We start from the raw sequence: 21,591 nt of genomic DNA, 5'->3' as shown, positions 1-21,591 counted from the left end.
CGTCTAAGTTCATCACCCAGTCTGCTGGTGCCTGTTGCCATGACTGCGACCTTGCAGACTGCAGGACGAACCAAGTGCAAAATGGCAAGATTGCTTGACCGCAGGATCCTGGTTGAGGCGCCATGGGTATCAACCAGCTCGATCGCCTTCCGTTTGTCCGTTTGGCGGGCCAAGTGAGCAACGTCCTGCTGTCTGCTGACACATGTCAACCTGAGCGCTTCCCCAACGCAAGGACGTGTGGTGTACTGCCTCAAAGGCTCAAACTCCAGGTTGGCGCCTAGCATCCATATCAAACCAACAGATAGCCTCGCCGATCGAGCGCATAGTGACCTGCAGCAGTGATCTTGTCTGCTGAAGGTACCACCAGAGCAAGCGTTGGCTGAGAGAGGATTAGAGGAACTACGCTAGATCAAGGGCAGGCATCTCTAATTTTTTGGTGAAACTACTACAAAACATTAGCCTCCCTTGAGTTGGCATCAAATGGTGTCCGACACAATACAGTTTGTTCGGTAAAAGAGGAAGATACACAGACTCCCAGCATGAACACCGGTCACGTACAAATGGTGTCTGACACGTGAGCCCAGGCATCGGAGGGAAGGTCATGCTGACGAGGAGACACCGGCGCGCTCGGACCTCATGCGGAGCTCCACGAGCGACGCGTACACGCCGTCCCTGGCCGCCATCAGCTGCTGGTGCGTGCCCTGGGCGACGACCTCGCCGTTCCCCAGCACGGCGATCACGTCGGCGCCCCTGATCGTCGACAGCCGGTGCGCCACCACGACCGTCGTCCTGCCGGCCGCGGCCCGGTCCAGCGCCTCCTGGACGGCGCGCTCCGACTCGGCGTCCAGCGCGCTCGTCGCCTCGTCCAGGAGCAGGATCCTCGGGTCCCTCAGCACGGCCCTCGCGATGGCCACCCGCTGCTTCTGCCCGCCGGACAGCTGGGCGCCCCTCTCGCCGGCCACGGTGCCGTAGCCCTGCGGCAGCGCCGAAATGAACCGGTGCGCGTTCGCGGCCTTCGCGGCGGCGGTGATCTCTTCTTCCGTCGCCTCGCCTTCTTTCCCGTAGGCTATGTTCGCGCGAATGGTGTCGTTGAACAGGATCGGCTCTTGGCTCACCAGCCCCATCTGCCGCCGCAGCCAGCTCACCTTGAGGTCCTTGATGTCCACACCGTCCAATGTGATCGTGCCAGAATCAGGGTCATAAAATCTCTCCAGGAGAGCGATGATGGTGGATTTGCCGCAGCCGCTCTCGCCGACGAGGGCAACCGTCTGTCGAGAGAGCACCAAAGTTAACTGCCTGCTGATAACTGGTAGTAGTGGTGCTGATTGCAGTAAAATTAAAGGAACGGAAATGTTGAGTGGTTTCGTACCTTCCCCGATGGTATTCTCAAGTTGAGATCTCTGAATATTTGAATATCAGGTCGGGATGGATATGAGAAACAGATCTGGCGGAGCTCAAGTTCACCAGCGACGTCAACCAAGACCATGCCGTCATCACTGCTAGGATCGATCTTTGATTTACTATCAATGAGTGCAAATATAGTTGATGTTGATGCTTTGGCCTTGGCATAATCTGAACCTAACACACTTCTCTGTGAAACGCCTGCGGTTGCCAAGAGCAGAGCAAAGAACACCTGCAGAAGAATACAGCAGTTTGCTATGCATAATGCGAGCGAACTTGAAGCTTAGTAATCTGAACAGTTTGCTTACTCTGAATACTTCAGTGAACGTGGCCTTGCCATCAAGAATAAACTTCGCTCCAATGTAGAAACAAAGGGCATATGTAGAATACATTAGGAAGAATGATACACCAAAGGCCAAGCCACTGACAATGCCTTGACGGGTCCCCTGCTGCACTGGAGCTTTGCATTTTCCATAGTAAGTCTTCATTACCTTACGCTCCGCACAGAAAGAAGCAATAGTTCGAATACCACTGACAGCATCATTTGCCACTTGAGTTGCTTCTTCATACATTGCCTGCAGTCCACCATTTAGGGAAAAAGAATAACTAAGTTCAATTAGCCAAATGACATTATTCTCTTTTTTTTACCAGAGATGCATGGCATTCAGCATGCTACCTTGGCATCTGCACTGAATCCCTCCAAGAACTTTATTTTGAGGAATCCCTGGAGACCCCCCCAAGGAAGCACTACCGTGGCAACGAGGGCAAGCCTCCAATTTGCAACCATTGCAATGACAAATCCTGCAATAACTGTAACAGTGCTTCGAACCATCAATGCCAATGAATCGCCTACAAGACGTCGTATATTTGAAGCATCGACAGACAGCCTTGCACCAACATTTCCACTGGACATAGAAATTAATGACATAAAAAATTTGTAATGCAGTTGTCATCAGAAATCTGGTGAATAGCAGAATATTTGGAGGCTGACCTAGCATTTGAGGGCCTATCAAACCAGCTGATTTCTTGACAAACAATGCTTTGAAAAGATAACGAGCGAATGCGTTCAACCAATTTTCCACCAGCTACTCCAAAAAGGAAATTCTCCACTGGCAGGATAATAAACGAAGCAACTCCTGACGCTACATACATCAATGTCCAGAACCGTGAATCTTTCTGGAGTTGATGAGGAGGCTCATAAAATGAATTGATGGAACTGGACATCAGCAAACCTAACATTGGAAACATAACACCTGATATGACTGCAGCCACTGTACCTAACAGAAGGACTGGCATCTCAGGTTTATTCAGAGAAATAAGACGAGAGAGGGCAACCTTCCTGCATTCTTCACCTTCATCCGATACTTTAGGCAGTGGTTCAGTATCTGTGCTCTCCAGGACAATCATGTTGGCACTAGTGATCAAGTGCACGCTGGTACTCCCTAATGAAGCGCCACCAGTTATTGACCTCTTGAGAGATGGAGCATGCTTAGATTTGTTCAAGGACTCGACATTTCTGACAGCTGAAGTAGACCTTTGATAATCTACATCAGATGCATCTGGTTCTCCAGTTATATCCTGCAGCTGGATAAGCTGGGAATATGCACCATTGGGGTCCTGAAGTAGTTCAGTGTGTGTGCCTGTTTAACATTTAAAGGTGACAAGATCAAACTCCAGAATCATCAGATAAACATAATGAAAGCATGCAAGGTTCAGACCTAGTTCAACTACTTTTCCGCGATGTATGACTGATATAGTGTCAGCATCTTTTATAGTGCTCAATCGATGGGCAACTATGATCGTGGTCTTCCCTTGCATAATTCTGTTAAGGGCCTCCTGAACCACTCTCTCAGACTCCATATCTAGTGCACTTGTTGCTTCATCAAGCAGCAAGATTTTGGGATTTTTCAGTATTGCCCTTGTGATTGCAATTCTTTGTTTCTGCCCTCCAGACAATTGTGCTCCATGCTCACCAACCATTGTGTCTAGGCCCTGAAATAACAAAGTTCACGATTAATTGTGGTTAGTTATAGTATAGATGAAATTTTGCACAAGTATAAAACAATTTAGTTTAATCTACATACATTAGGTAACTTATCAATGAAATTTGCTGCATTAGCAAGCTTTGTCGCAGCCATTATCTCCTCGTCTATTGCATCTTCTTTCCCATAGACAATGTTCTCCCGAATACTAGTGGCAAACAACAGTGGTTCTTGACTAACAAGACCGATATTTTCCCTTAGCCATCCAAGCCTCAGGCTTTTTATGTTAACACCATCTATTGAAACTTCACCAGCCTGAGGGTCATAGAATCTCTCCACAAGATTAATCACTGTCGACTTCCCACTACCACTCTGTCCCACTATAGCCATTGTTTTTCCACTTAATACATGCAACGAAAAGCCATCAAATATCAATTGATCACGTCTAGATGGGTACGAAAAGTATACATCCCTTAGCTCTACATCACCCTTCATGTTTGCTAGCATGATCCCATCTGTTCCATTAGGATCAATTTGTGGCTTCCTTTGGATTATCTGCATCATTCTGTGCCCAGCAGCCCGGCCAGAAGCAAAAGCAGTCACGCATGGTGTTGCCTCACCTAATGACCTGATAAGGAGAAATGTGAAGAACAATTATGCAGGAACGAATATGCATTTTCATGATAAAATGAATAGTAATATCACCTCCACCATAAATCAAAATACTGTCAGTGCAATGGAAAACCGTTATTGAAATCACTTCTGGAACAAAGTGATTGAACCAATCATTTAGATGGTTTGTGAAAATGTATGCCTAATGATTCTGTCATGTTATACATGAATTAGAGTATGATCAAATAATATACCTCATGTTGGGAAGGCTAGAGCACATTACATGTAATCAATGGATTCAAATTCAAAATACTGGAAAATTGTAGTTGAGGATTATAGAATTGTGTCTATGCACCTTGCACAAGAATTAATTGATCAAGAAAGAAAATATATGCATAGACATTTTAGAACAAGGTTCAATGAGTATTGATGACTTACATTGCACCTGTCATGAATGCCATCCAGACACTTACAACCTGACCTCCTTCATATCCTTTATCAATAATTAGTTTTGCCCCATACCATGCTGTTAGACCATGGGTGCAGAACAGAATAAGCATAACGAAACCAAAGCCCAGGCCAGTAGCCGTTCCTTCTTGGACAGCAGATACATATGCATTCCTAATATACTTATTGTATAATGCAATGGCCCGATTCTCACCATTGAAGGAAGCAACCTTTCAAAAATTAACCCAAGAAGAAGTTGGTTACAAATCTAAACCAATAGTAAGGATTAAAGAGAATATTTAAGCAAGGGTCTACTGTTCTGATGGCTCCAATTGTCTGTTCAACGACAATGCCTGCTTCATTGTACTTAGCTTGACCCTGGCTTGACAGTTTCGATACAGTCCATGAAATAGCTGCTCCAGCAACTACTATAGGAGGGACACTTGACATCATAACAGCAGCTAAAAGCCATCCTTTAGAGAAAGCAATCACCAACCCTCCAACAAATGTGGCAGTAAGTTGTATAAACTTCCCAACCTGGAATGGAAACGAATATTTGAGTTGACTATCCAGAATAGACATCAGATCACAACAATTTACAATCACATATTCGCATATAAGCAAAATTTGTACTCCTTAATTCGAAACACAGAAGATAAGTTTAGATCATTAGATACAAATATGCTGCCTATGTGCTTTGTAGCTTTAGTAAAGTTAATATGAACCAGCATCACAATTCACAAGCTGACAATGATGTGTTTACAGTTTACATGGGTCAACCTTTTCACCAATTGCATCCTGGATAAGTATTGTATCTCCGGACATACTCTCAACCAATTGTCCAGTGGTCATTTCCTTGTCAAAAAATGCAATGTCTTGTCTCAATAGAGCTTCAAGATAGAGACCCCGTATGCGAGCTGCTTGTCTTTCTCCAGTGATGATCCAACACGCAACCTCTGATAAAACAATGAAAACAGTAACACCTTAGTGCTAATCTATAACTAGCAGTACTTTAAAACGTGAAAAACAGTAACACCTTTAGATGCCCCTATGAAAGCTCTAGTTTGGTTTTGGTTAATTGATGAAACCCTAAGTGCTAACCTAGTTTATCAAAGTGATTATGAGATAGGTAGCACTATTCCAAGTGGTGAAGCAAATGAAGATCATGACATGATGATGGTGATTCCATGGTGATGATCAAGTGCTTGGACTTGAAAAGAAGAAAGAGAAAAACAAAAGGCTCAAGGCAAAGGTATAAATTGTAGAGGTCATTTTGTTTTAGTGATCAAGACACTTAGCGAGCGTGATCACATTTAGGATCGATAGCCATACTATTAAGAGGAGTGAAACTCGTATCGAAATGCGGTTATCAAAGTGCCACTAGATGCTCTAACTCTTTGCATATGCATTTAGGATCTAGTTGAGTGCTAACACCCTTGAAAACATTTGTGAAAATATGCTAACACACGTGCACAAGGTGATATACTTGGTGGTTGACACATTTGAGCAAGGGTTAGGAACTTCACCGGCGCTCTCTACAGAAAAGACAGAGGTCACTGTAAGTGACCGGACGCTAGTCTTGGTAGAACCGGCGCGTCCGGTCAGTGGAAGCGTGAAGACGCTGGCGTCGGTCTTCGACCGAACGCTGGGTTACTTAGTGACCGGACGCTGACGGGGTGCGTCTGGTCCTGCTAACGTGGCAGCGCACAGAGGAGACGTCGAGTGACCGGACGCTGTGTGAGTCCGGTCGGGCATGACCGGACGCGTCCGGTCGTGATTTTTCGCGAATGGAAGCTTACTGGAAATGACCGGACGCTGAAGTCCTGCGTCCGGTCACTTTCAAGCAGCGCGTCTGGTCACAACTTAAATGTACTGATGACCGTTGAGATCGGACGATCAGGGTTTGAAGCAGGGGACACGTGGCACACATCGCGCGACCGGACGCTGGGGTCCAGCGTCCGGTTGATCTGACCGGCGCGTCCGGTCGCCCTGTTTTTCAGTGGACTGAGGAGCCAACGGCTCTATTTCGTGGGGGCTTCTATTTAAGCCCCATGGCCGGCTCAAGCTCACTCTCTTGGCCATTTGCATTGACATAGCAGCCTTGTGAGCTTAGCCAAAGCTCTCCCACTCATCTCCATCATTGATTCATCATCTTTGTGAGATTGGAAGAGAATCCAAGTGCATTGCTTGAGTGATTGCATCTAGTGGCACTTGGTATTCGTGTTTCGCTGCGGGATTCACTTGTTACTCTTGGTGGTTGCCGCCACCTAGACGGCTTGGAGCAGCGAGGATCGTTGAGCGGAGGTTGGTGATTGTCTCCGGCTTCAATCGTGATGATTGTGAGGGGTCTTATGCCTTCCCCAACGGAGCGTCAAAATGTAACTCTAGTGGATTGCTCGTGTCATTGAGTTACCTCACTTGTGGGTAGGTTCTTGTGGTGTCCAATTGTGTGGACGAGGTTCGTGCAACACCTCTTAGCTGCCGAACCACCAAGTGTTGGTCGACACAACGGGGACTAGCGTGCCGGCAAGCACGTGAACCTTGGAAGAAAAATTGGTTGTCTCTTGCCCTTTGGTATTCTCCCGGTGATAGATTTAGTATTCATCTTGTGATTGGTTCACTCCTCTACATGGTGGTATAATCACCCTACTCACTAATTTATATTCTTGCAAACTAGTTGTAGCAAGCTCTTAAGTGTAATTAGAATTAAGAGCTTGCTTTGTTGTTTTAAGTTCATCTAGTGGAGCTCTTTAGTGTAGCAAGTGTGAGAGCTCTTAGTGAGTAGTGACATAACAAATTGTGTGTCTAGAGATCATAGCAACTAGAATTGTTGGATAGGTGGCTTGCAACCCTTGTAGAGCTAGAGCAAGTTTGCATTTCGCTATTTGTTATACTAATCAAACTGCTCTAGTTGATCTGTAGATTTTTAAATAGGCTATTCACCCCCTCCTCTAGCCATATTAGGACCTTTCAACCTGGCAGTATCCATGCTGCAGAAAATGGATCTAAGTAGTTTATTACACCTGGTTAATGCTTCTCCTTTCTGAAAGAAGATAATGTTACTATGGGATTTCTTGGTTTCAGAGTTATGGACTTATGGCAATATGAATGACATACCATCATATGAATAGACTTACACATGATTAACATATAGTTAGATGATTTATCATCCTTACATTGATCAATGGCTAGAGGCTTATGTGTAATTAGTATGATCTTTTTTGTATCCTTTTTTGTCTCATGATTAGACTTTGTAAAACTTTTGCTCAGTTTAATAAAAGACTAGTAGGGGGCTTCCCCTCCTGTTTCACTAAAAAAAACATATAGTTAGATGATTGTGTCTTATTTATGGAGGGAAAATTTGGTTCCCATTCCTTGTGCTCATTTCATTCTTGGTATATATGGTCACATGGGCTAGGTGCAAAACCGTCCTTTATTCTTTTCCATTATGAAGGTTAATAAGATTCAGTGGGTGACTGAATAACTAATATTCATCACTATAAAGGCTGACTAAAGCATAAACAGACACAATAAACAACTAAGGAAATACTAGTACTCACGTAGGAAGCAAGCAAACCATGATCCAATGGCCAAATAGACACAATAAACCACTGAAGAAATACTAATACTCACGTAGGAAGCAAGCAAACCATGACCCAATGGCCAGATAGACGAACTTCAGGCACACCTGAAACAGCAGTGTTAAAGATTTTAGCTGAGGATGAAACCGATCTATTTTTATCGTAGGAAGATGTTATCCAGCAAATAATCAACAAATGGTACAATGGGTAGCAATCCTATTTCGTAGTACTATGGAGTGCCATGTGTTTACTAGTAACTAACACTACCCGTGTGATCAGATCATCAGAATAGTTGAACAGCTGGTCGAAGTACATCAACAGATATTCCCCACACTTTGCCTTTAGCAATCTAGGAGTACTCGTCAATCCCTTCCAAACTCCAAACTAGGAATGGCAACACAAGAGCTGCAGTTAAATGGGGATGGAGATTCGAGGCGTACCCCGGAGACGCGGTGCAGGATGTCGTGGCGGGAGCCGGAGCCGAAGGCGTTGACGACCTCGCCGAAGATGAGCGTCATGAGCAGCTGTGCCACGCCGCTGGCGACTGCACCCGCGGCACCCGCGGCCATGAGCACCGCGTCCGCGCCGTCCGCGAACCGGAACAAGCCGGTGCAGCCCAACCAACCCCTTCTCTTCCTCCTCCAGGCCAACCAACCCCTTCTCTTCCTCCTCCAGGGCTCCTGGTGCTGGTGAGGCCATCCCTCTCCCTCCTCGACTCCGCGTGCTCGACGACGGGGGAGTTGCATTGCCGGGGCGGAGCAAGGCGCGCTTTGTAGCAGCGGGGGCCGGCCGCGGAAGGGCTGATTCCGAGGACTCGCGCACGCGGGAGGAAGCTGAGCGTGTAGCGAGCTGCAACTGCATTTTAAATCGCTAATCGGCTAGTCCATCTCTATCTATATACGTATCTATATCTACATATATATTTATATCTTTATCTTTATTTATATCTATATATATATATATACCTATATCTATATCTATATAGAGAATATATTTAGTTTCCAGGCACGTGTAGCCACATCATATTGTGGCGGTGTCGAAGGTGAGACATGAAAATCAGACGTCATAGTTGTGCCAAGATTCACTACTCTAGCAAGTTAAAAAAGTTGTGACAACCTAAACTTAATGTTCAATCAGACAATTGTTTTGATGAATGTGACAGCAACTCTATTGGGTTAGTTGTTCTGTAAAAAAAAAACTCTATTGGGCTAGTTTAATTCGGTCCTAGACTTTGGTGGGCAGCTATGAGTTTTTAGTGTGGAAATAAATAGAGTTAATGTTTCAAGCCGGACTTGAACTAAGAATTTTTTTTGGCAACAATATAATACCTCTGTCATCGTCAGCCACACACCAATACATGCGCGCTTCACATCATCCTTACAGGGGCCCCTCCTTATAGGGTCACCTCAGTAACATAACCGTCCAATTTATAAAAACACAAGTACAATAACAATCATCGAAGCGATCAAACTATTATACTTGAACTCATATAAATCCGGTAGTCCAATAAAATCACGAATGATCTCAAATAAACCAACATACAAATCAAGATTGTACATGATTCAACACAACCAGTCACATGTTACATCACAATTCGTAAATAGTTCACAAATATCTCACATACATCGGAGTTCACATAGTTATTACAAACCAAATTTAAATAGCGGAAGCAAAGTAGTTTGACATCAACATCACACTTAGTTCAAATACATGCCAGTATCACGGTCATTTTCAGCAAAAGCATAGAGAGAATATCTTAGGAGCACCATGCCACATGGTTTAGTCCTCATCCATGGCAGGATGAAGGCAGTTCTTACAGTACCCATGATACATCATGTCATCTGTAATAAGAGAGAATAAACCCTGAGTATGAGAATATACTCAGCTAGACTTACCGGTCATAAACCAGAAATAATATGACACCAAGGAGTATGTAAGGCTTTATCGATGGAGTTAGCTTGACAACATTTTGCATAAAAGCTTAAGTAACATAACTTAGAGATTTAGTACATTTAGCATCAATTTGAATACCTATTCAATTAAGCATTTCTAGATTAGCACATCTACTAGAGCAATTACTTGATCAAGCTAACAAGCAATAGTAACCATAACCGGTATAATAATTTGAGCATCATCATAACCATCAAGTTCCATCAATTAATGCCACGTTGCCGCTGCTCAGTCAAGTTCTCACTATCCGAAAGAGACGGTGACTCGAATCGATTCCAACCAGCTGAGGAGTTATTCCTAACACAAACCCATACTCCCTCCATCGGGGTCGCGTCGGGTCACCTTTGGTACAATTTAGGTACAGTCGTGGGTCCGATCAGCGCCGCACCCTCAAAGATTCTACCAGTTTGCCAGGAAGTTCAGGCCCGGCCTGTCATTGGACTCACGCTACTGGCTCCCCGCACATCCTTACTGCCTCCAGTATGCGCACTTTCACTTACCGGGTCCTAGCTTGAGTTGAGCTACTTGGCTTCGCGGTCGGAACGACTTATCCGGCCAACTAAGTGCTAGGCATGCGTTTAACATGACATGAGGACGTACAACGAATCGATCCTTAACCGACACAGACGGGGATAAATAGGCACCAAGACCTCCATGCCTTGTTGTTTCTCTATCACAATCCCGTCTGGTCTCCTTTTTATTCATCAACACATGATTATTTCCACGATAGCAATTATAGCCAACCGTGATTAGATATCTACCTATATCTTGCAGGTGATAGAAAATCATCCGACTTCTACCGGACTAAGCATATATTCGATCCTAGACCTACAAAGGATTCAAGATATACTTGTCTGGACAAGAAAAATATATGCAGCAAGTGTTTCCAATCAACTTCTATAACCTAATGCATCAAACATAAAAAACGCAAGTGATATTTGTAAAAGCTTAGGAGGCTTATAATGCTCCGGGGCTTGCCTTTCAAGAACGAGAAAGGTTGGTGGTCAGGACACTTGGGAAGATCTTCCACATTGACTCCTCCTTCCGCCTGAACCATCTGCTCTTGGGTTGCTTGCTCCTCCTCTTGATGCTCGAGTTTGAACTCGAGTAGAGTCACTCCTTCCGAAAAACCTATTGCATGCATATGCACAGATGAGTATCATGAATGCATAAGAGATGATATGATAAATTGTATATGCACGAGCATGGTTATCCGCAAGATGTATGATAAGTTTAACATTCGTTGATCAAGTAAATATATAACTTTTTTCTAGTTGATATTTACTGAGTAGGTGCATATCTTTTCTATAGAATAAGAAACATACACTCACCAAGTTCTAGTAACCTAAAGTAAAGTTGTTCATCATCAGTAAGAGACTTAGAACCTGCAACTAACAACTAATCTCAATTATCCTAAGCATCTACACAAGCATCACATAAGACAAACAATTATAATTGACTTAATCATTTACTACTATAAACAACAACTACTTATTTTAGCCATATCTAAAGTTCTAGTCAATAAAATACTATGATCTTAGACTTTCGGGAAAGCTTATAAAACTGCCTACAACTTTATTATAGTTATCTCAAGATGATTCAGTGGCTATCAAGGTCAAACAAAGCAATTTTCCAGATCTATTTAGAAATTTCAGAGAATAAATATTTCTAGAGACCAACTTCTAACAGCTATAACTCTCAAATCATTTATCCTATTGCCATAAAAATTTGACACAAGCAAGATAAGTAAATTACCTATAACTTTGTTATTGACAAGATTTACAGAAAACATTATTTGACCCATGCAATTTACTTAACAACAGAAACTGTCCAAAACAGTTGCTAAAATTAAATTATAGAGCAATTAATATTTCACTGTATACAAGCAATCAAATTTGGGCATAACCAATGGTACCAACAGTTCATAGACATCATATACACTTTAGAAAACATAATGGTCAAGCCCAAATATATTATTTTAAATGCCTTTATTAATTTATTTGGACACTAAGGTGAAATAAGGAAAATATATCAAAAGTGTACAATAAATTCTGAGAAAATTACAGTAGCCTATATATGACCCCAAAAGTCTACTGTATAAATTTTATGTCATTTAGATAAGTATAGCCATCTCTATGAAAATGACAAGTTACATAGGCTTATTTTAGCAAAAATAGTTTAGCCTAATGAAAAGTATCAAACAATAGATTTCATATTTTTCTTACATTCATCCTAGCACCATAACACTATGTAAAAAATTGCATGATCATTAGTTATGTATTTTTACCCCATTTATTTTCACTAGAAACTAGCAATTATTTAAGATTAAATAGGAAGACCATATACCAAGTATGCTTACTCTAGGTTTATTATTTTTCTTAGCTAGAGCATGTCAAAACAAGATAAGCAAAATTAGAATCACAATTTTATCATTTTCCTAGCTCAAGTTATATATTTTACAAGATATAAACTACTTTAAAATCACTTATGTAGCTCAATTTAATTCTTCTAGAATAATATCCTAAACAGCAGGTTTCATATTTTTATCAAATAATACACTTCATGATGAATCGAACAAAATTTGGGTCACTCAATTTGGACACTCCTAGCTCTAGATATGAATTTTTGAAACGTGTATTCAAATCTGTGAAAAAAATAAGAAAACCAAAGAACACACAGACTAACAGATGGGCCCCGCGGTCAACGGGGCCCGCTCGTTAGCGAAACAAAAACAGAGGACGGAGGTTGACCGGTGATAGCTCACCATCGGCGAGGTCTCTGGCGACAAGGTTACCTCTGTCGTGTTCCACTCAACATCCCGCATCGAATGAGGTAGGTCGTCGGACCTCTAACGACGATTGGCTACAGTGACGGCGCTAATGGTGGCTCGGCGAAGGCGTGCGGCGGCGCTCCGGCCATCTCCGGCCATGGCGTGCTCAAGCGAGCATGGCTATAGCTTCATGGTGACCTAGCGGAGCTCTAGGGTTAGGTCTAGGTCATGGTGGAACGGCGGCGCACAGCGCACGGCGGTGAGGTCAACGTTCCAACAAGACGGCGGCCAAAGGCAGGTCTCCGTCTTTGGGAAAGACAATAAGGCTTTAAGCGAAACGATAACGGGCACCTGAGCGATCTAAGGGCGGTCGGCGGTGATGAGCTCGTGTGTGCGGCCATTGCGAACACGCACGGCATGGCCACGTGTTCCTACGTGGTGGTGGTGGTAGCGGTTAAACCGGCTTTGGCCTTAGCATCTAGACTCTATGGCGATGAGCAACCAAGGGTGAGAGAGGTCAGAGGAGCACCGATTACGGCTGGCCATGGCGAGCTTAAGCTTGGTGGCGCACCGCGACCACGGCAATGGCGGTGATGGCACAATGTGGCCTTACCCTTGCTCAAGTCACGAAGCTAGCGGGTCAAGGAGATAGATGAGGTGGTGGCAAAGCAGTGGGTGAGGTGGATTGGGCGGTGGTGCTACGTGCACGGTGAGCGAGCACGACGGAGGCACACGGTGATGGCGACGGCGGCGTGGCTCGGCTACGAGAGTGAGAGTGAGAGCAAGGCGAGGTAGAGAGAGTGAGCGCGAGAGAGTGAGCGAGCGCGATGCAGTGCCCTCTTCTGCCCGCTCTGGCCTGATGCGTGGGCCTGTTGTCGGTGTATAGCCTCCACGCAGTGGCCACGGCCTATGGCCGGTCGGCCACTAATGCGGGCGGTGAAGGTCGGTTAGGGCTTGCGATTGCTGACTGACAGCGTAAGTTCAAGCCATTGGTGTTCCTAATCCGTGGCGAATTAGCAAAAACTCCATTACTAAGAATTGTAGAGCTACACAAGATCTACAACTTTTCTTTAAAAAGTTTCCTCTAAATCGCCATGGTTTTCAAAATGCAAAGCTTCAAAGTATGGTACATGAAACTATAAATTAGTTCTTAGACTTAGAAAAATTTCTAAGTTTGAAAACAACATTTTGTTGATTCTTGTGAGCCCTATTTGACCATGTTAGGCACTGAATTAGGTCTTGGCACAAAAATGAAAGTTGTTACTCTACTCAAGTAATACAGCTTTGCTTAAGGGTGCACTACCATGCAAACACTCTAAAGCATAGTTCAACTTTGGTTAAAGTAGGATCATGAAAATTGGAGTTTCTAGAATAACTATGACTTGGGGCTGTTTTGGTCCATGTCATGAATACCAAACTTGTTCCAAGTACCATCCTAGATATGTCTAAGGTGTTTTTGTGACCACACAACCATTTCTCACATTGGTCACCCATGATCACAAGCATATGTATGTATATAAGCAACATCACATGTGATAGAGATAAAGTGAATGAGATGAAACTTCTTATGCTCATGCCCATGAATGCTTAAATGATGCTTGTGCTCACAAAATGCAAGTGCAAAAGTGCAAGCCTAACACCTAGGGTGTTATAACCTCCATGAAGCCTACTGCTTTTTATCGGAAGATCACACATGATTTCAGGTGCTCCACCTCACGAACTTCGGTTCTCATGGCTGCCTTACAATCACAAGTATATGGATCACTCTCATTTATGTCTCTCGTGCCAACACATGGGCTTTATTGTCACATTCTTCTCTTCTTGAGCTTCATACTCCCCTCCACTTAACCCATGGCCAAAAGGTACCAGAAAAAACCCCTTGGGAGGGGGGTATTTCTAGCCCAAACCTTGGGAGAAGGACGTTAACAAACAATGCCAAAAGTGCTCCAATGGTCACATGAGAAAATACAAAGATTGGACAATCTGCTAGTCCTAGCCTGATAGTCTGGTGTATTCATTCACATAGTGCACCTCTAATGGCTAGTTCTAACACTCCAATGACTAATTGATGTCATTGTCTAGTGCTCACAATCTTCTCCTAGCTTATCCTCTGTTCACATCTACACAGTCAAACACATCTTTTGACAATTGTTCGGCATTCATAATTCCATCTGGTCAAGCTGTCCATTGTAGTTATTTGAATAGACCATCAGAAACCCTAGCCTCTATCACTGTTATCATTATCCAGTGCCCTCATTCTTCACTGGCTAGACTAATTTCAACATCGCCCTTCACACAAAGGCATTGGCCGGACTCATCACCAATTCTCTGGTGCATGTTTTTCCTCTCTGTTAGAATGTCCTCTACTCCTCTATGTGCCTTCTTCCCTAAGTTCACTTCTAACTTTCTCATATGAACTCTAACTAAGGTGAAAGTGAAACCTTATTCGTTGGACTTATTGATGCACAATCAAGCTCTCTGGACCATATGTTCTTCAAGATTGCAACAACATGCACACTTATTTGGTTGACCCTTTGCATACTTAAATCCTCTTATTAGCAAACCTAACTCTTGAAAGGTATTCAACCTTGAGGCTTCACTTGCCACACTTAACTCATCCATGATCCACTTGATCTTGAATCCTTGATTGATTTGCTTGACTCTTGATTGCTTTGTCTTCAATCTTGAGTTCTTGATCATCTTGTCATCAACATGTGTGGATGTCTATATTCTTCATGCATTGTGGCCTAGAATTAACACTTGATCCTCCAAACCATATGCTAGCCACACATGCTAAGTTGTCCTCGACTTTCTTCTTCATCAATGCTTGAGGACACTTCTTCACCTTCATACTTTATGACATAATGTCAACCTATTTTTTCCAAAACACATTCGTTAGTTGCAGAAAGTAATATTGCCATTAACCATTGAAACTACTTACTTGAGGGGCCTAGAAGCTCAAAGCTTGTTCTAAGCTCAAGAGAATAATATTCTTTCTTACATCTTTTTATGAAACACAAATAGTCAAGAGAATATTATGCTCCTCAATCTGGAATATTATTCTCCTAAATCCTAGTTCTTGAAGCTTCAAGAGAATAATAACAATTTCTTGCTCTAAACTTAATTTAAACTTTTTATGTCCCACATGTGGTGGGCTGGTGTGGCAGAACCACCTAATCTAATGCCTTCTAAGAGTACTTGGCTTCCATTAGACACTAAGAACTCAAGAGAAGACACTAAACTACGTAGTTTCGTCGAGCACACCTCAAGAGAGAACTAAAAAATCTATATTTTTCCATCAGGATCATAAATGAGAGAATAAAGCTTACAATATTCTTAAGTTATTCTTTACATTACTTTATTACAGTACCAGAATATTACCTCAATTTATTATAATAGCGAAATATAACAATGTTATTAGAGTTACAGAGGAAGCATGATTAATTTAATGACATGGTGAAGTATTAACATAGCAGACATTTATATACAAGATATGCTACTAGATTTTTACATCTTTTCTTATAAAAAACTTTCATGAGGGTTATAAATAAACACTACGGTCGTAGTGCGAAAGGAATCCCCGCAGAGCCCACTAGGAGGTTTCCCCACACAAGAGTCAGCTCTAAGTATCATTCGATCACCTGTAACAGGGGGAATAAAACCCTGAGTACTCGATTGTACTCAACAAAACTTACCCGACAGGAGGAAAATAAAAGACTTCAAGGATATACAAGACTTATTTGGCTTGTGGGTTATTACATCTGTGGAAGCATTACTAAATGTGTGTCCTTATATTCAATTTTATTAGCAGTCATCATTAGTTCATTAATTAACCATTCTATGTAAGCATCCATGCTACTTTCAAGCAGGTGGTAAGCAATCAAAATCATTTTATTACCTTTCAAGTTTCAGTTCTTACTACGGTGCTAGACCATAATCAAGTCATATCGTATCACACGACGATTCATGAACCGATGTATCCCAGCTGGGTACCTCGAAACACACACCCCACTTGTATCCCAGGAACAAGCAAGACCAACCTACCACTCTCCTATCAAGGGGTCTAGGTCTCTGTCTAAACTTGGACTCCAAGCCCCCACTCCTGAGTCCTAAACTCAGTGTGGTGCTTAGACCTTCACCATCCCTACCTCCAATTAGTCAGTCCGAAAAGAGCCGGATCCCACGACAGGAGAGCAACGAGCCTTTCCGCTCCCATAAACAAGTATGTGCTCAGGATAATAAGTCTATGACATGACTACCATCCACAGCAATGGACAGTCCTCAATCAACATAGACGGAACAAGTGAAATCTGAGCCTCGCTCGAATGCCTAACCAAGTCCAGATCCAAAGTACCATTTCGCCCGGTCTCCAATTATTATTCATATATATTCCATGTGATAGTAATATAACAACAACAATAATATCTTTTCTATCTCTCACGAGTGATAGGTAATCACTTGACTTCTACCGGGTCCTATAGCATAGCAATCTACACGATCCTGACATACTAGTAGGACTCATAGGATAATGATATATATATATATATGCAAGTGGTTTTTATTCAACTCCTTAAAACTTAATGCACAAGTATAAGATAAAGTGCAGAATAATATGAGTTATGCACCGGGGCTTGCCTGGGTAAGATATAACGAAAAGTTAACATTTCATCATGGTGACATGATCAACAAGGCACCATCTTTTCCGCTACCTCAGTTGACTCCATGATCCATCGTTGTTCCTATTATGATATACGTGGATGCAACACAGAGATGTAAATAATGAACGACAACTACAACTCTAAATATGATTACACTCTGCAAGCTAACAAGCTAGGTTTAATGACTAATGTACTAGCCTACATATCCACGTTGTCGAATAAGGTGTTGTTTCTCGAAAAATATTCTAGTTTTAAAATCCCAAGGTGTTTTGGCATTTTATTGCTTAAACAAATATTTTCAAACTAGGGCTCATTTAGTTATCTTAGCAAACTAATTATTATGAAGCTACAAAAATTACAGTGAACACCTAATAATGTTAGAAATTTACTGTGAAAGTTTCAGAGCCAACACTATTACCAATTTATCAAAACAATTCATACAAGTTTATATCTTATAATATTAAGCATCTTAAATTAATTAGATAACTCCTAAAAATATTATAAAACTATGTGAACAAAATATACTAGCAGATAGATCATGATTTTATGAACCTAACAAAATTAGTTTTACAATTTTTGATTAACTACACAATTTTATATTGAATTTACAAGTTTACCTTAGAAAATAAATTAGAAAATACATTAGAAAAAGGAAAGGGCCGGCAGCGACCCTTTTGGCCCGACAGCCTAGTATGGCGCGGCTCCTAGTACAGTGCGGCTAAGCACGTGTCGCAACGGCCACGCGCGCGGTGACCATGAACTCTGGCCGAGAGGTAGCTATAACAGAACCGACCAATTTATAAGAGCACAAGTACGAAAGCAATAACCGGAGTGATCAAACTGTCACACTTGAACCTATATAAACCTGGTAGTCAACTGAAACCACGAAAGATTTAAAACCAACTTACATACAACCAAGATCGTAGTGATTCAATATAACAAGCCACATGTTATATACATTTCACAAGTAGTTCACAAGTATCTCATACATCAGAGTTCACATAGTTATTACAACACAGGTTCATAAATAGCGGAAGCAAAGTAGTTTGTGACCATCACACATACTTAGTTCAAATACATGCCAGTTCCATAGTTATATCCAACAAAAGCAACATGATAAGATAACATAGAAGATTATGCCCATGATCTAGTCTTCATCTCTCACAGGGTGGAGACAATACTTGTAGTAGCCGTTATAGAGCACGTCATCTGTAATAAGAGGGAATAAACCCTGAGTACGAGAATGTACTCAGTTAGACTTACCTGTCGTAAACCAAAAGTAAATGACACCAAGGAGTATGCAAGCCTTTTCGGTGGATCTTGCTTGACAACCATTTTGCATAAAAGCTTTAATGATACAAGAGTATATAACTTAAATTATTAGTTAAGCAGCAAGTTATCAATATTAAGCATGTCAACTAGATTAGCACATGTACTAGAGCAAACAATTGATTAACTCTAAACATTAGTAACCATATCCGGTATAATGTTGTAACATCATCGTCATCATTATAACCATCAAGTTCAATTAAGTGTATCTATGTTACCGCTGCTAAGACAAGTTTTCACTATCCGAGAGAGACGGCGATTCGAATCGATTCCTATCCAGCTGGGGAATTAGTCCTAACATAAACCCAATCAACCTGATCAATGGTTGCCTCGGGTCACCTTTGGTATAACTCAGGAATAAATTTATGGGTCCGTCTAGCACCGCACTCTTAGGGAGTCCACTCTATCAGGTGGTCAATCTCACCTTTAGACTTACGCCAATAGCTCCCCACACATCCTTACTACCATCAGAGTACGCACTTTCACTTTTCGACTCCTGACCTGAGTTGAGCTACTCGGCTTCGCTGTCGGAATGAGTTATCCGCCCAACTAAGTGATAGGCATGCGTTCAACATGACATGAGGACGTATAGCGAATCGGTCCTTAACCGACACAGACGAGGATAGATCCACACCCAAGACCTCCTTGCCTTGTTGCTTCTCTATCGATATCCCGCTCGGTCTCAATTCATTATTAACACATGGTTATTTTTCACGATAGCAAATATAGCCAACCGTAACCAGACATCATCCTAACTTCCTGGTGACAGGAAATCACCTGACTTTACCTGTCTAAGCAAGGCTAAGCTTTGATTCACAACTAGACCTAAATATGATTTAGGGTACGTGTACTAGATAAGGAATAGATATCTATGCAACAAGTGTTTGCATCCAGTTCCTATCACTTAATGCATCAAACATATAAAGATACTCAAAGTAATCATTTTCAAAACATAGGAGACTTAGAATACTCTGGGGCTTGCCTTTCAAAAAAGAGGAAGGCTGTGATCGGGACACTCAAGACCTTCTTCCTCGTTGGCTCCTTCTGGGGCCTAGGCCTTCATCTCCTGAGCTTGCTACTGCTCATCCGGAAGTCCTTGCTCGAATTTTAGAAGCGTGACTCCCTCCGAAACACCTATTGCATGCATATGCATAGCATAAGAGTCATGCATGCACAAGAGATGGAAGGTGATGATGAAATGTACATCCATATATAGATGAAAATAAGAATAACACGACAATACAAGATTAACATCTGTTTTACTGATTAGGTGCTTATTTCTTTTAGAAAATAAGAACTACACACTCACCAAGCTCTAACAACCTAAGATAAAGTTGTTCATCTTCAGTAAGAGGTCTAGCACCTGCAACTAACAATTTATCTTAATTAGCCTAGCATCTAAATCACCACATCAACTCATATAAAGCAAACAAGTCATTCACTGCATTCACAGATTCAAGGCTACATACAACATCTGCTAGTTTAACTCATAACTGGAGTTGTACTAATCCAAAAGACATGCAACAAGACAATATGGAAATCTTATGAAATTGTCTACAATTCATATTTAAACATCTCAGCATGATTTCCAAGTTAAAAAGGTCAAACTGGCACATTTATCAAATCCGGTCCAGAAATTCTAGAGAGCTATAATTTCTGAAGACCAACTTTGAACAGGCATAACTCATAAACTATTTGGAAAATGCCATGAAAATTTAACAAAAGCTAGTTAAGTGAGTTATCTACAACTTTGTTATAGACAAGATTCATAGCAAACCTCATCTTCACCAGTTAATTTGCTTAACTCTAAAATCTATCCAGAAATTCACTATAAGTGAATTATAGTAAAAATAATATCTTACTACATACAAGAATAGTACCATGAGCACTACCAATATTACCAACAGTTAACATACCTCAAATAAACACTAGAAAACATAGTGACCATTCCTAAATAAATTCTTTTGATACCTTTATTAATTTATTTAGATAATTAGGTTAAATAATAAACACCTAGCCACATTGTATAGAAAATTCCACAAAAATTATAGTAGCTTATATATGTCCCCAATAGACTACTGTATAAATTTCACATCATTTGAACAAATATAACATCCTACACAAAAATGACAAACCAATAGGGCTTAAAATAGCATAAATAGGAAACCCTAGTGAAAAGTGTCAAGCAATAGATTTCATATTTTTCTTGGGTTCATTACAGCACAAGAACATGGTGTAAAAATTTTCATGTCAATTGGATACATATTTTTCCCATGAAAAATAGCACAAGGATATAGGGTTGCTTTTAAAGAAATTTGTAACTAAATTATTAAGTATGCACTAGACTTGGAATTTTTATCATAGCTTAAGAATATCAAGAAAACTCCACTATAAAAATTTCACAATTAATGGAATACTAGAACTCTAGATATGAAATTCACAAGTTTCTACACACATAAAGAGCACCTTTGTAGATTTATTTAATTCTAAAATTAAATTCATAGAGCATGTCCACTTTATAATTTTACCACACTCTACACTTTATAAGCAACCCAACAAAATTTGGTTGACCTCAATTAGACATTTCAAACCCTAGATATATTTTTCCAAAGTTAGCATGCAAATCAGGAAAGGAATACACAAAATCAAGTATTGCAGTCACTGACACTCGGGGCCCACATGTTAGTGGACCCCATAGGTCAGCCTAACCAGAGCAGGGGACATCAGTTGACCGACGGTAGCTCGCTGATGGTGAATCCTCCAGTGAAACCGACCCCACCATGGTGTTCTCCTCTCTCTCCCGCATCGATTCATATAGGTGGTTAGCATGGAGGTGCACTAGAGGTGGCTCGTCATCGGCC

At 41.7% G+C, this 21,591-nt stretch overlaps 1 protein-coding gene across 1 annotated transcript; it reads right to left on the bottom strand.

Moving 5' to 3' along the window:
• Nucleotides 1–250: 250 nt before the first annotated feature.
• Nucleotides 251–8,629, bottom strand: LOC136518717 (ABC transporter B family member 11-like). Its single transcript, XM_066512405.1, has 12 exons — nt 8,464–8,629; nt 8,076–8,130; nt 5,223–5,398; nt 4,758–4,979; nt 4,434–4,672; nt 3,486–4,011; nt 3,120–3,393; nt 2,393–3,041; nt 2,078–2,306; nt 1,710–1,976; nt 1,370–1,633; nt 251–1,268 (listed from the first exon to the last, which is right to left on the bottom strand). Exons 1-12 carry the CDS (start codon nt 8,590–8,592, stop codon nt 600–602), a joined length of 3,699 nt encoding a protein of 1,232 aa, XP_066368502.1. The 5' UTR covers nt 8,593–8,629; the 3' UTR covers nt 251–599.
• Between the last annotated feature and the right edge of the window lie 12,962 nt (nt 8,630–21,591).

The sequence above is a fragment of the Miscanthus floridulus genome, chromosome 17 (genome assembly GCF_019320115.1).
Source record: "Miscanthus floridulus cultivar M001 chromosome 17, ASM1932011v1, whole genome shotgun sequence".
Classification (NCBI taxonomy): Eukaryota; Viridiplantae; Streptophyta; class Magnoliopsida; order Poales; family Poaceae; genus Miscanthus; species Miscanthus floridulus.
Note: the sequence above shows the minus strand (reverse complement) of the source record. Positions and strands in the feature narration are given on the sequence as shown.